Raw genomic sequence first — 14603 nt, forward strand, 5'->3', positions numbered from 1 at the left:
TAAATTGGGATGGTAATAAGTACTTTTTCCACAGCTGTTCTTCTAGCATTGGCGTACTAGGATATCTAGAATAGTGACAAGCATTTAGAAACACAAACCAGTGAATTTAGCAAATCTAGAAGCTTTCTGTGCTAACATACGGATGCAGATGTGTGCCGCCTGAGTGGTCCACCTGAGTGACAGCTTTTCATACGTAATAGCTGCATCTTCAAAGACCCCCAAGCTCATTAGTAATGTCAGGTTGTCTCTTTCAGGAATGTAAGAAACAACACCAGGAGGTCATATCGGTTTATAGAATGCATCTTCTGTATGCTGTTCAGGTATGGTAACACCAGAGGCATCCTGAAGAAATCTGTCAGCCTAGCCAAGCAATGTCACACGCCTGTCATCCCTGCAATTTAGAGATAGAGGCAGGAGGACCAGGAGTTCATTACCATCCTTTGCTACGTAGTGAGTTTGAGACCAGCCTGGGCTACATGCAACCCTGTCTCAATGGTAACAGTAATAAATGGGGCACAGGTGTTGCCCAGAGTGCCACCGTCAGATTAGCAGGATGTACTAGAATTAGAGGAGTCTCCTTCTGGGGAAACCTCAAATGCCTTTTGCGTAAGATTTTGTGTCAAGCTTATGCCTTGCCTACTGGTGGTGGGTTCATTATTTACTAAGGGGGAATTATCACTAAGAAAGATGTATCTGTCTTTCCTTATCAGGAAGACCCAGGCTTTATTTAATAAGAATGCCAGTGTCTTCAGATACCCTTCAGCCCTGCCTTGCCCTTGTGTTTGCTTCTGGCTAGCTGGGCTCACACAACTAAGACCACAGTTACCCTTTACTGAGGATTTGGGTAGATTTAGTCACCTCCCAGAGGAGAAGCAGGGAGCTCTCTTTGATTCAACTCCTCATGGAAATGTGAGAATTGATAGCACTGATATTCTTCTGAACTCTGTGGGGAGTTAGGAAAAGGCTGAGTCTCAGCCATCTCACTCCTCAGGGAAGAAGGTGCCAAGATGTAAGGAAGTTCTAATGCGTGTTGCCTGTGTGAATTTTCTAGGGCCAAATGGATGAAGATGTCCAGAGAGTTCTGAAGCAAATACTCACCATGTGTAAAAACCAGTCCCAGAAGAAGTAAACCGGATACATTGGCAGGACTTCGCCCCTTTTGTCGCCTGTTTTTGTGTTAGATCTGGAGTTGTCGCCAACCACTGCCATTGTTCTTATCCATGGTGTGCACAGTGACCTAGCGCAGCTTCTTTTCCAGAGGTTTCTGGGGACTAGCCCCAGGAGAAGATGCTCTCCTCAGAACTGCGTGGGTACTTCAGACCAGCAGAGGTGATGGTTCCTGCCATCTCTTCAGAATCTACAGCTGGGATCAGCTTTGCCCTGAACTCTGCCCTACCTTTCTTGGTACCTGGCTATCTGAGTGATGTCCCTGAGTTAAAGGGTGCATAGTCCTTGCTCTCTGCCCTTCGGCCATGCCATTCAGCATGGGGGAACATCTTTGCCCTTCCCCAACCACAATTTAATTTCTAACCAAATTAGAATAACATTAGAAGTGAGTATTTAAGATCCTTTATCCTGTGGATTTAAAAATGCAGATTCCATCTTTCTCCCTCCAGCTGCCTTACACGTCTTTGCCCTCTTTGTTGGTCTCACAGTTTGGTGAGAACTGGTAACTGAAATACAAGTTTCAATCCGAGGGTGAACGGTTCTTAAAGGTTTCTAAGTAAATCAACATATTGCAAATTTCCTATGCAAACTTGACTCCTGCTGTTATCCACGAAGCTCAGGAAATCCAAATATTTGTGTTTCAGCAAAGGACAGTAAACCGTGTGTTTACAGCCAAAAGAAATGCCTCATGGTTCCTAACCTCAACTTTTTTAAAAGGTTTTTTTTTCTCTATGATATTTTTATTGGCATTTAAAGATGTTTTCATAGCTAAACCCCTAAATAAGTGAGATTAGATTATATTAACAATATTTTTAGATAACCATGCTTAAGATTTCTTAAAAATGTCACTTTTTCCTCAAAAATTTTCAGCTATAGCAGAGGGCCAGTTATATATTCCAAACTCAACATGAGCTGCCAACAGTACCCCTAGAATTTTCTAGTCTACTTATGAAGTCCTTCTTTTGCCAGTTGACTATCTGTAAACACCCCAAACTCTAGCTCCCATAAATGATTCCTGGAACGACTATTAGTTCCAGCCAGTGTCTCCATGTTGAAAGTAAATGCCCGGCATGGTAACATGGTGCACAGCAAAAGTCTTGGGGGAAAATATGTCTGTTGACTTTCAGGTTAAAATAACGTTTGACTTGCTTGCAGCTTCTCCTATGGCCCCGATCATGAGGGAGCTAAGTGGGATGCAGAACTTTTAGTACGTTACTAAGGGTGGAGGCCCACTCTGACAGGTTCAGTGGACAGCGGGGCTGCCTAGGCTCTGAGGCGCATGGCTGAACTGCCTGTGTTCATCTGTATTAGGTAAAGACTAAAGCCAGCCAAACAAAAGTGGCTTCAGGTTGGTGGTGTTCCTTTTCTTGAGTTGTCTAATTACAGTTCAGCATTTCTCAAAAGTGCTCCAAAGAAATGTGAAAGAATTTGTCTCAGAACTTAAGGAGTTACAAAGCCACCTCCCCTGGTGCCCACCCCACAGGATTGCTGCAGAATGTAAAACTTGAGACATTTTGTAGGATGCCTGACAACATGTAGCCTTTTTCTTGTTTCAGGATGCATATTTATTACAAGTATTCTGGTTAAATATTGAAAAGATATATGCTGTAGTTTAGCATTTTTATCTTTGTAATTTTCAGAAATTCTTGCAGAAAATAAACCTGGTTCATTTTTTCATCCCTTTTGTCAATTTGCGGTGTATTTGTGAGCAGATCTGTAGCTCCAGTTGATTGGTTTAATAGCGCTTGGGTGTGATGGTTTTTACATCCCACTCCATCCTTGACCAGTGGGTGCTGTCCCCGCCATACCACATAAGATGACATCATCCTGCCTACAGGCTCCTGGGTTCATCCTGAACTCTGTTCCATTCAGGCCAGTTTGGGGCATTTTGTGTCATATTTCTTTAATTCAAAAGTACTTGTTATATATACTGGATTTTTTCCTGCTTCTATCTCCTTTATTTTGTTAAGTTTTTTTTAAAAAAGTAAATACATCCTTCTATTTTATTAATAAGAATAATTCAATCCTAGAAGATGGGGAGACTATTTTGGTGGTCAGAAAGTAGAGGCAGAAGAATCAGGAATTCAAGGAATACCTTCTTTAGTTGCATAATGAGAGATTCTGTCTCTAGAAGCAAAGAAAACAAAAACAAAATCAAACCTCTTGTAGGACCTTCAAATCAAAATATCCAATGAGAAACAATTCAAGTAGTGGCTTTATTTATCATACTATAACATCATCAATTCCCTCTACTCATAGTTGGAGTCTTCCTTCTCTGCCCCAGCTGTTAATGATGCAATATATTATACATTGAAACTTGATTTCAAGAGAAGCATGTGTGTTATCCCCTAAAAAAGTAAAAAAAAAAAAAAAAAGAAAGAAAGAAAGAAAAGGTAAAAGCAATTGGAGTTATTTCTATTTTAGGTTATCAAATACATGTTCCCCAAGAGAACAATTGACATCACTGGAACCAATCCACCAACTCAGACGATGATGTCATGTGGACAGATTACTGGGCAGGGGATATATCCCTCCGTGGTTAGGTGTGAGGCTACAACTAGGATAATTAAGTAAACTAAAAACAGACCTTTCTCTTCTGGCTCCCAGCCCTCAGCTAACCTCTCCAGAAACCACAACTATTAAATGAGTGACCTGAGACAGTCTTATGTAGGAATGTATTTTAATATGGAGATTCTTTCTAACTGCAGGACAATATTTCCTAGTGCTATGATTTAGTTAACTGTAGGCTCGATGATGAGTCTTTAGTCTGTTAAACACCCTGTGGCTGTAAAAATGGTCTATCTTATGCATTCACAAGTGAGGACTTTCAGGTAATTTTCAAGTAGACCATTTTTACTCTACCTTCCCATTATAATTCCGGCAATATGGAGAATAAAGTATTGTTGACATCATCATATTAGTGAGAAAGAATAGTCTTATCCTTCATAGTGGATGAATCATAGAATATTTGTTCTTCTATAAACTGTTAAGACAGGCTCCAGAGCCCTCAATAACTAAATCCACTCGTCCTAAGATAAACATATGATACACTGCGGGGAGAACCTCCCAAACATGTTGAAGCACAACTTTTTGCACTGTGACAGCTTGGAATGTTGGGTGCTGACAGCAGCAGAAACGCTGCCCAACAGTGATGGAGGTGATGCTCTTTGAGCAAAGTTAAAAAGTCGACTGCAAGACAAAGAGCCGGAAAGGGCAGCAGACTTGGGAAGAAGTGGGAGATTTCCTCCAGCAGTTCAGGGCTGAGAGCTGTTGAGCATTACAAAAGGGCATGGGAGACTGGAGAAATCAAAGACCAAAATGAGCTCTCATGATGGCCACCACAAATAGTCTTTGAAAGCAAATAGGGAATGAGTTCCGACCTATGGAGAGGCTTCCAGAAGGACTTATGTCCCAAGAGATGGGAGTGAGTAAGAATGAAGAGAATCCTTCATTTTTATTATAAGCCAGGCCCTAAAAGAGGAAGAAAACACGGTTAAGAGTTTACTGTCTACCAGATTGTACAAGATGTATGGGGAAGAGAAAAGAAAAGGCCATAGCCAGAAAAGCTAGGTAGTAAAAGCTCCCAATGTGTTACCTCTAGAAGTTTTGGAAGCTGTGTTTTTAAGTCATGTCAAACACTCTGGTAGGAAGAATAAGTTTTCTCCAAGAGGTCTATTTATACAAACAAACTTTGAAATCTGTGGTGTTTTGAAAGAAGATGGCTCTCATAAGGAGTAGCACTATTAGGGGGTGTGGCTTTTTTGGAGTAGGTGTGGCCTTGTTGGAGTAAATGTGTCACTGAAAAGTAAATGTGGACTTTGAGGACTCCTATGCTTCAAGCTATGCCCAATGTGGGACACAGTTCACTTCCTGTTGCCTATGGATCAGGAGGTAGGATTCTCAGCTACCTCTCCATGCATGCTGCCCTACTTCCTACCATGATGACAATGGACTAAACCTCTGAAACTGTAAGCCAGGCCCAATAAATGTATTCCTTTAAAAAAGTTGCTGTGATCATGGTGTCTCTTCACAGCAATAGAAACCCTACCTAAGACAGAATCTATATGAATAAGTTGTTCTGTACAGGGAAGAGGATAATTTAAATGGCTTATTAGTTGACCATCAGATTGTACTGGATGATCATTAGGATGGGCCTACTCTAACTCCCAGAACTCCTCGAAGTATTCTGATAGCATTTATTTATTTGTGTTTGAGTTTGTGAATGTGTGTGTGTGTGTGTGTGTGTGTGTGTGTGTGTGAACCTGTGTGTGTGAACCTGTGTGCCATAGTGCAACATGTGAAAGCCAGTGAACACATTGTGCTCTCTGGCTTCTGTTCTCTCCTTTGATCGTGTGGGTTTTTAGGAGTAACTCAGGTCGTCAGGTTTGGCAGCTCGCACCTTTACCCTCTGAGCTACATCATGCCAGCTCACCAGGCATCCTTTAAAGTGGAGGAAAGAACAGGAACTCAAGGGAACTTTGAACATACTGCCTCAATGGCTTTGAAAGCAGAAGGAAAAAAAAACATAGCTAAAATGGCTGTCTTCTGTGCATTCTTGCCCAGTTACACAAAATTTGGTCTCCAAAATTGTAGGTGTTTTTTTTTTAAGCCAGTAAGTTTGTTACAAAAATGAGAGGGAACTGATAACAGTCCTTACACTTGACTGCATATATTAAATGCTATTGATAACATACCGTTCACAAGGTGCGTCAAACTGATCCTGCCACCTTGTAGGTATTGAGGAATCACCAGGTAGGTGGGAAAATTGCCTACAAGGCCTTGTGGCCCTGTTTCTTTCCCCATCCAGTGTTGCAGAATGTTATTTTATGTGTGTTGCTTTGTTTACACTGCATTTGTTTAACTCTGTCACACTGTGATTCTTTGCCTGACTAAAACACCTAATGGTCTAATAAAGAGCTAAACAGCCAATACTGAGGCAGGAGCAAGGATTGGTTCAGAGTGAAATAAGGTGTGCTGGTTTGAATAAGAATGACTACCTTGGGCTCCTATATTTGAATGCTTAGACAGCATACAGCACATTACTGAGAAAGTCATGACAGGAACTCAACCAGGGCAGGACATTGCAGAGACCGTGGAGGAATGTTGCTTATTGACCTGTTCCCAAGCTCATGTCTGACTACATTTCTTAGGAAGCCCAGGCCCACCTGCCTAGAAATGGTACCGCCCACACTTGGTTAGGGCCTCCTACATCAAGTAGCACCTGAGAAAGCCTGACTGCCTGATGAAGACAGTCCCTGGGCTGGAACTCCTTGACATAACTGAGCAGTGTCAAACTAACAGCTGGAGCTAACTAAGAGAACATCTAATTCTGTCCAGAGAGACCAAAAACAACAACAACAACAACAAAGTTCCAAAACATACTTATTTAGATTTTCTTGTTCTTAAATTTCATAGTTCATAGTTTTAGAATCTTTTGAAGGTAATCACATTAGATTTGGGTCTCGAGCTCTCTGCATGCGCTTTTACTTCCCCGCTAAGTCTCTACATTTGTGTTCTCTCGAGTGTTCTTTCTTCTTTATTGGAGACAAGGTCTCACAATGTATCCCTGGCTAATGTGGTACTTGCTGTATAGCCCAAGCAGTCCCCAAATTTGCTTCAATCCTGCCTCTACCTCTGGAAGTTTGTTTGCTTCTCCCTTGGGGTTAAGGGAGACAATGTGAGTGTACATACTAGAACTAACTATGGAGACAAATGGCATTCCATTCCAGAGTTAGCAAAGAAACCTAAGTCATACATTGTTACTAAAAAACACATTTGAGGGACAGGGTTAAGATGGCAATGGAAGAAAAAGTCTCAGTCTGACCATTGCTTCCACTGAAGGTTCTCTTAGGAGCCAGAGAACAGGCATAGTGGGATCTTTCTAAATTTTTGGCTCAGGAGGTTGTGGGGACAGATTTAAACCTCGTGTTTACAAACCATCTAGCTTTTATCATATATGAAAGACCACTCATTTAAATCCCCCAACTTTGAAAGGCTTTCTTGGCATTCTAATGTCAATGATTAAATTTCCACCCCAGATATGTAAGAATGCAAAACGTACCAAATCTTTCCTTTGAAAACAGGAGGGGCCTTACCTGCCCGATTGTCAAGGGACCAGTGCATAGTAGGGCTCATTACATCACTTTGAAATGCCACAGCTAGTATTTCCTTCACATCTTCGTAGCACTCCTGTGTGCTCGTGACCTGGTGGGACAAAGCTGTATGATTTAGGGCTTTGTGGTGTTTGCCGAATGTGCCTTTCCCTCTGAAATGGTAAACCATTTGACAGCTCCTGGCCCTGAGTCTTTATTTCCAGTACTGTTTTCTTCACCAAGCCAGATTCCAACTTTATTCAGAGAGTTAACGCCAACGATGCAAACACTGCTAGTAGCTACGGGAGTCTGTCTCTGATGTCTAGGGACCCAGAAGACCAGGACTGCTGAAGTGCAGGGTACTTCTGGAACGGGCTGGACTGCATAGGCAAGGATCATTCCCGTAAACACCCACAGACAGAGCAGTTTTAAAACTACCAGGCTCCTGAGGCCGCCTTCCTTTCTTCCACGGGATTTATCCTCTCTTCCTTCATCTTCGAGAGGTAATGTCCCTGTGAGACAGGCACCACGGGACTATTCACAGCAGCAAGGCATCAATCACTCCAGAGCGGCCCTGGAGAGCCCGCCTTGGGCCCTCTGTGGAGCCGGAAGTGCCCTGCGTTGCCATGGCTCACTGGAGTTCTTGCTAAACCGGCGTCCGTCCCCATGGCAACGCATTGTCTCCAAGTTCAGAAGCCTAGCTTCTGTGCTTCAGGACAGGGCCCTGGCCAGCAGGCTGACCCTAGGCAGCAGAGGTCCTAACTGCCCAGCCCAGCCGGTGAGAGATCCGGGAAGGCATTTAGGGGTCAGGGAGCCAAAGGTGCTCACTTTTTAGTGCAGGGAACCTGAACGGGCGGGGGAAAATGGGGCCTAGCACTCAGGAGAGTCCACGTTTAGGAAGCAACAGTAGAAAAACTGTGGAGAAACAGCAAGAGATTTGTCCTAGAGGGGAGGCCCGAGGGCTGGGTCCTAATCCAGGGCCCTGTATAACTGTACGGGAACCGGGCACCGTGTGAAGTACTGCTTCAGAAGGCAGGTTAATCCTTCTGCCCATCCTGTGTTTGTATAACTGGTATTTGGAGCCTGAGTCAAGGAAAGCTGCCACAGTAATCTTCAGGGAGCGCCTACGAGGTTGTAAACGTTCAGGAAGTGTGTGTGCACTCAAGGGTTAACAGAAATGCATTTTAAAAATTATTATCAACTCCTCTCCCATCCCACGTGGTTCACTTTTGTCAACAGCTAACAGCAGCCTAAGTAGGCACAAAAGTTTTAGACTCTTAACTAGAACTTTCTATTAAATAGTGGTGTGGTTCCTGGAAAAGGGAAGATTTACTAAAACTCTTCAGGTTATACGAAAAATTGATTGCTTTTTGGTTCTGCTTTCCCTCAGCGCTGCCAAAGAGTATTTGAGTTGAACAGGTCACCATTGTTCGGATGACCCAGTAAATGTAGAAGATGGGCCCTTTAGGAAATACTTTAAAGGAACTTTGGGGACGTAATGTAGAGTAGACAACAGGAAAAAGAGATACGGCTCTGAAAAACACCTCCAATTTCATCATCTTAGGAGTTTCTCAACATGGGTCTGCATGGTCTATTTGTAGATTTATATTTAGCAGTTTTCATTTATAAAGTTAGGAATATCCAGTAGAAGGAAGAAAACAGAACAAACGTCTAAGCCCTTTCCCCCAAAACTGACCTCACTTGTGATTCTTGGTAGGAAAATGCAAGCCAACCCTATCCGCATTCCAACCGTTAGCAATGACACTGACTGGGACTTCTGCTTCCACCTGTAAGTACCGACAGGCCTTGCTAGGATTCTCGCTCGCCACGTTAAGGGAAGTCTGGGTGAAAAGCTGTACAGGCACTTTCCATAGAGGAGAAAGGTCCACAGCTGGGCCTTACGTTAATAAGATTATGTTTTTGTTTTTGTTTTTTTTGTTGTTGTTGTTTTTTGTTTTTCGAGACAGGGTTTCTCTGTGGCTTTGGAGCCTGTCCTGGAACTAGCTCTTGTAGACCAGGCTGGTCTTGAACTCACAGAGATCCACCTGCCTCTGCCTCCAGAGTGCTGGGATTAAAGGCGTGCGCCACCACTGCCCGGCCGTTAATAAGATTATGGACCCTGTCTCGAAAAACCAAAAAAAAAAAAAAAAAAAAGATTATGGAATAACCTCCACTGGTGTCTACAACTTCTGAAAGATGGAGGGCAGTTGTATTTCCCTAACTTATGAAGATGTTCATGTTTATAAAAATAAGGCGGCGTTAGAACAACTCCAGTAAATCCAGGGGGAAAAGCATAACAAAAATCGGAGTAAGATTTCATGAAGAAAAGAGACAGTGGATACACGAAAGCATTTTTTAATTTATTTTTACTGTCTTACATTTCAAATGGGGAGGGGCTATGTGGGTTCGGACCACGAGTGGAAGCCGGAAGAGGGTGCCGGGTTCCCTGGTCTGAGTGTTGGGAACAAGAGTCGTAAGTGCTCCTAGCAACTGAGACATCTCTCCAGGCCTACTTTCACATCCTAATAATCAATTCTTACTGAGCAGATTCTGTGTGCCTGTCCTTTCACAACTCTGTAGGGACGAGCTGTCTCATTACGGCATTGTCTAGATGGTAATTATAAATCTGAGACAGAGAGGGTGAGCAGTTTGCCCAAATTGCACGGCTAATTAGTGGTATTTAATCCAGGTAGTCTACTTTCAACAACCAGCTTTTTCTCTATGGAGCGATCTCTTACTCATGGCACTACTGACTTTTGGAGTTGAATAACTCTCTGTTAGGCAGATTTAGACGTACACCTTGCTTTTAGCCACTATATGCAAGTAAGACTGTCCCGGCTGTGGCATTGCCAAATGGCCCCAGGGAGCAGAATCTGCCTTAGACGGGAATCACTGCTTTATTCCAGGCCATTGAGAGACACAATGGCTGTCAACCACTTACAGCATTTACATTTTCCTGAGAGCCGTAATAAAAATGAACAAAAGTAAGTGTATGTTTGATTTTAATGCTGTCTTATTTCAGTATACTTAAAATATTATGTGTAATTGCTAAATATCTTCTACTGTTTAATATTTTATGCAATTTTTTCATAGTGCACCATCAAAATTCAGCCTATGTTCACATTTTTGAGAGTATTTTAATTCTAACTAGCTATATTTCATGCTCATAATAGCCACCTGTGGCTAGTGGTTACCTTATTGAAGATTATATATTATAAGATATCATTGTGTTAAATGTTATGGAACTATAAAAATGGACTTTTAAAAAATATAGCAATATTTTTTTATTCTATATTCATCTCTGAGACTGATGACTCAACAGTTAAGAACACATTTTATGCATCCAAAGGACTAGAGTTCAATTCCTAGCACCCACATGGCAGCTAATAACTGTCTACCTGTTTCCAGTTCTGGGAGATCCAAACCCTTGTTTGGCCTCCATAGGTACTACATACACAAGGTGCAAAGACATAATACAGGCACAACTGTGGAATATCCCTTTACACTGTGTGACTATATATCACTGTGATTGGTTTAATAAAGAAGCTGACTGACCAATAGCTGGACAGGATAAGGTTAGGGGCAAGCCAGACAGAGAACCCTAAGAAAAAGGAGGACAGAATCAGAGTTGTTGCCACACACCAGAGAGGTTTGCCACGAGCCTTGGGTCAGCATATAGATTAGTAGAAATGGGTTAATTTAAGTTGTAGGAGCTAGTTAATAATAAGCCGGAGCTATTGACTAAGCATTTATAATTAATATTAAGACTCTGGTTATTTGAGAGTGGCTGCTGGCACAGGAAATCTCTGCCTATACAAAATACCCATGAAATAAAAATAAATAAATCGTTTTAAGATGTAGAGTTCACAATACAGCGTATTGGAAATAACCATTCTTCAAATATATTACCAATCAGGCTTTATATTTGTTATTTCAACAGATGGAATGAGTCACAGCCTAAAAAGTTTTCACTCACCTTGCTGATTCCTTTTATTCTGACTTTCCTGAGATATCTCACTTGTCGTGATTGTGTGGTGTCTTAAGTTAGGATTTTATTGCTGTGAATAGACACCATGACCACACAGCTTTTTAAAAGAAAAACATTTCATTGGGGCTGGCTTACAGTTCAGGGGTTCAGTCTATTGTGTCATGTCAGGAAGCATGGTAACACGCAGGCAGGCATAGTACTAGAGCATTTATAATTAATATTAAGGAGCTGAGAATTCTACATCTGGATCCTCAATCAAGAGAGAGTGCCCACCCCCACAGCCACACACTTCCTCCAACAAGGCCTCTCCTAGTAGTGTCACTTCCTTTAGACAAAGCATTCAAACATGAGTCAAGGGAGGGGGCAATTCCTATTCAAACCACCACATGCAGCCACCTTTTTTTTTTTTTTTTTTTTTTTTTTTTTTTTTTTTTACCTTCTTTTACTAAATGTTCAAAGCTAGCTCAGGGATTTTTGTTCTCAACTCACCTGGGAAGACTTCAAAGTTTGTCATTCTTTGAGGTTGTTATTGAAGACTGCTGCTTTGATCTCAACATAATCTCTTTCAAGGCTTAATTAAAACATTAGAGGTTATGATTTTTAATATCCATAATTAGCATTCTCTCTCATGACTTCATGGACTTGACGTCTGCACCACATCTGTGAAATAAGAAGCTCAAGCAAAAGTTTTCTATTGAGTGAAAATGTCCTTTAGCTGTTCTGAGTTGATAATCTTTTTTTTACAGGTTTCTCCACTCCTTGGTACTTTTAAACAGTCTAAAGACTTATGTTCTTTTTTTTTTTTTAACCCTTCCTTGTTTGCTAACAAATGGCTTAAATTTACTGAGAGCTAGATAGGGCTTGGGAAACAAATGTGATTCAGACCCTACCTCAGTGGAACTTACTTCTAGAAGGCCAGCAAGACTCTCAGGAGGTGGGAGGAAGCAGTGAAGAGAGGCAACTAGAGAAGGGAGATTAAATCAGACTATAATGTGAATTGTATCTTAGTAGAATTTAGGAAAATTTTTGAACCCCCTTTGGAGTGTATCTTTTTAGTTCTTAAGGAATTTCATACAATGTATTGTAATCCTGTCCAACCCCCTTCCCCGCCTACCCAATTTGGTCTTCTTCTGTCACTATTGAGTGCAATTTGTGCTAACCACACACTCTTGAGTGTATAGCCACCCACTAGAGTGATACCCCGAAGAGAACTGACTCCCTCTCCCAGAATCCATCAGTTGCCAACAGCAACTCAGTTAAGGTTGAGACTTCAGGCCCACCTCCTCTCTGTATGCTGGGATTCTGTCTGGCTTGATCGTGTGCAGGTCTCGTACATATGATCACAATGACTGTGAGTTCCTAACTGTAATCACTCTGTGGTATCCAGAAGACCAGAAGACACCATTTCCCTGCAGTCACCCACTACCTCGAGCTCTTACTGTCTTTCCACTCTCACTTCTGAAATGATGCCTAGGCTTTGGGAGGAGGGGTGTGCTATAGATTAGTTACTTTTCTATTGCTGTGAGCCATGACCAAGACAACTCAGGAAGAAAGAGTTTTATTGGGAGCTTACAGTTTCAGAATCTATGACCATCATTGCAGGAAGCATGGCTGCAAGCAGGTGTTCATGGTGCTGGAGTCATAACTGAGTGTACATCTTGAGACACAACCATGAGGCAGAGAGAGCTAATTGGGAATGACATGGAATTTTGAAACCTCAAAGCCTACCCCCAGTGACACAGCTTCTCCAACAAGGAGAATCCTTCCCAAACAGTTCTACCAACAGGGGACCAACCTTCAAATATATGAGTCGATGGGGGCCATTCTCAATAGTCTATAATGTTTAGGAGTCTACAGAACTTCACTGGCCAACAACTGCAAAAGAAGTAGCCCATTCATGACCCTGGATTTTTTTTGTTAGCCTCCTGTTTCTAATAAGAAAATTGTCACCCTATTATGGGGTACCTCCATTTCAATTCACTTTACTACATGATCCAACTACAGTTCTCTTGGGCATATAACCCACAGCACTGTATATCCTGTATCTTATCATATACTGTACTACAGAGTTGTAGTACCAAACTGCTCATCCATGTTCATCGCGACTCTTTATTCACAATAGCCAGGGAATGGAAACAACTTTGATGCCCATTGACTGATGAATGGATAATGGTCATTTACACAATGGAATGTTACTCAGTTAAGAAATTATGAAATTCTCAGGTAAGTGGATGGAACCAAAAACAGTCATTCTGAGTAAGGTATCCTAGACCCAGAAAGACAAATGTCATATGTTTTCTCTCATCTGTGGATGATAGTTTTGAATGTTCACTTATGTGTGCTTTATTTGGAATACCCAAAGAGGTCAGGAAGTCAGTAAGGGGCCATGAAGTGGGGCTTTCAAGGAAAGAAAGGTGGAACACAGTGGTAATAAGAAAAGCAATGGAACAGGAAGGGTTAAACTGGGGATGGAGATGGAGATGGTAGGGCAAGGTAGAGGAGGAAATATGGGGAAGGACAACAAACATAAAGACCTTTAGGGCAAGGTAGAAGGTGGAATATAGAGGAGGATAACTAGCACAAATAGCTTCTGGAAAGGTCGTAGAGAAACCTACCACTGGAGAGCTCTCTTATTAGACATATTAGACATATTATACACATATAAAAAGAGTTGGAGTGTCTGGATCACTTCTTCTGAGAGAGATTTCCTAGGAGATGTCCATGCTGTGACCTGAGGAAAAGTATAGCATTGAGCAGATGGATAAGAACCCAGTTTATCTCTTGCTCTCCAGCCACACCATATCACCAGCCTTTCTCTTGGTTTATTCAAAGCACGCTCATCTGTGGGAAGGGCTTTCTTCCCCGGCCTGAAGAAATGCTCCTCTATCCAAACGACCTGGCATGCCTGCTTGCCTTTGGATATGTTCTTTGGGAGACTACTCTGAGTGGGTATTATATAATTTTTCAAACTTGGTCTAAAAGATAACACTTGACATCTATGTTCCTGTTCTGACTCTTGATTCCCTATTTAAAAGAACAACAAATGTATATTTCCCAAGTAGTCAATGTGAAAGGATAGTGTTTCTTCTTCTTTTAAATCATTTTTGCAGCCCATATTGGCCTTGAACTCATAATTCTTCTGCTTGAGCCTCCTGGCATTAAAGGCACGATCTACTACAACTGTTTAAGAAAGGTAAACTTTATTTTAACAAGTTTGCATTGGTTAGAACCCTAAGAACCCTTGTGAATATGAAGATGATCCTCATGGGAGACATTGTTAATTAATTGTCATTGCTCTTAAGATGTCAGAATTCTGTTTATTCCATATCATTTTGACTTATGTTTTCTGGTGACGT

At 41.7% G+C, this 14603-nt stretch overlaps 2 protein-coding genes across 4 annotated transcripts in view; both read left to right on the top strand.

The window, feature by feature from the left end:
* Positions 1 to 2844, top strand: part of Rai14 (retinoic acid induced 14) — a 126379-nt gene extending 123535 nt beyond the window's left edge. For all 3 annotated transcript variants that reach the window (XM_041631228.1, XM_041631229.1, XM_041631230.1), the window contains 2 exons: positions 255 to 320; positions 1052 to 2844. In XM_041631228.1, coding sequence (XP_041487162.1) covers positions 255 to 320; positions 1052 to 1129 — 144 coding nt within the window. In that variant the 3' untranslated portion in view covers positions 1130 to 2844. The remainder of the gene's footprint in view (positions 1 to 254; positions 321 to 1051) is intronic.
* Positions 2845 to 8013: 5169 nt separating this feature from the next.
* The window catches only part of Ttc23l (tetratricopeptide repeat domain 23 like), a 53122-nt gene continuing 46532 nt past the window's right edge, over positions 8014 to 14603 (top strand). Inside the window, exons 1-2 of the mRNA XM_041631273.1 lie at positions 8014 to 8033; positions 8977 to 9048. Coding sequence (XP_041487207.1) covers positions 8981 to 9048 — 68 coding nt within the window. The 5' untranslated portion in view covers positions 8014 to 8033; positions 8977 to 8980. The remainder of the gene's footprint in view (positions 8034 to 8976; positions 9049 to 14603) is intronic.

Source organism: Microtus oregoni, unplaced genomic scaffold (genome assembly GCF_018167655.1).
Source record: "Microtus oregoni isolate MIOR12 unplaced genomic scaffold, Mior012 000036F_ref0000092, whole genome shotgun sequence".
NCBI lineage: Eukaryota > Metazoa > Chordata > Mammalia > Rodentia > Cricetidae > Microtus > Microtus oregoni.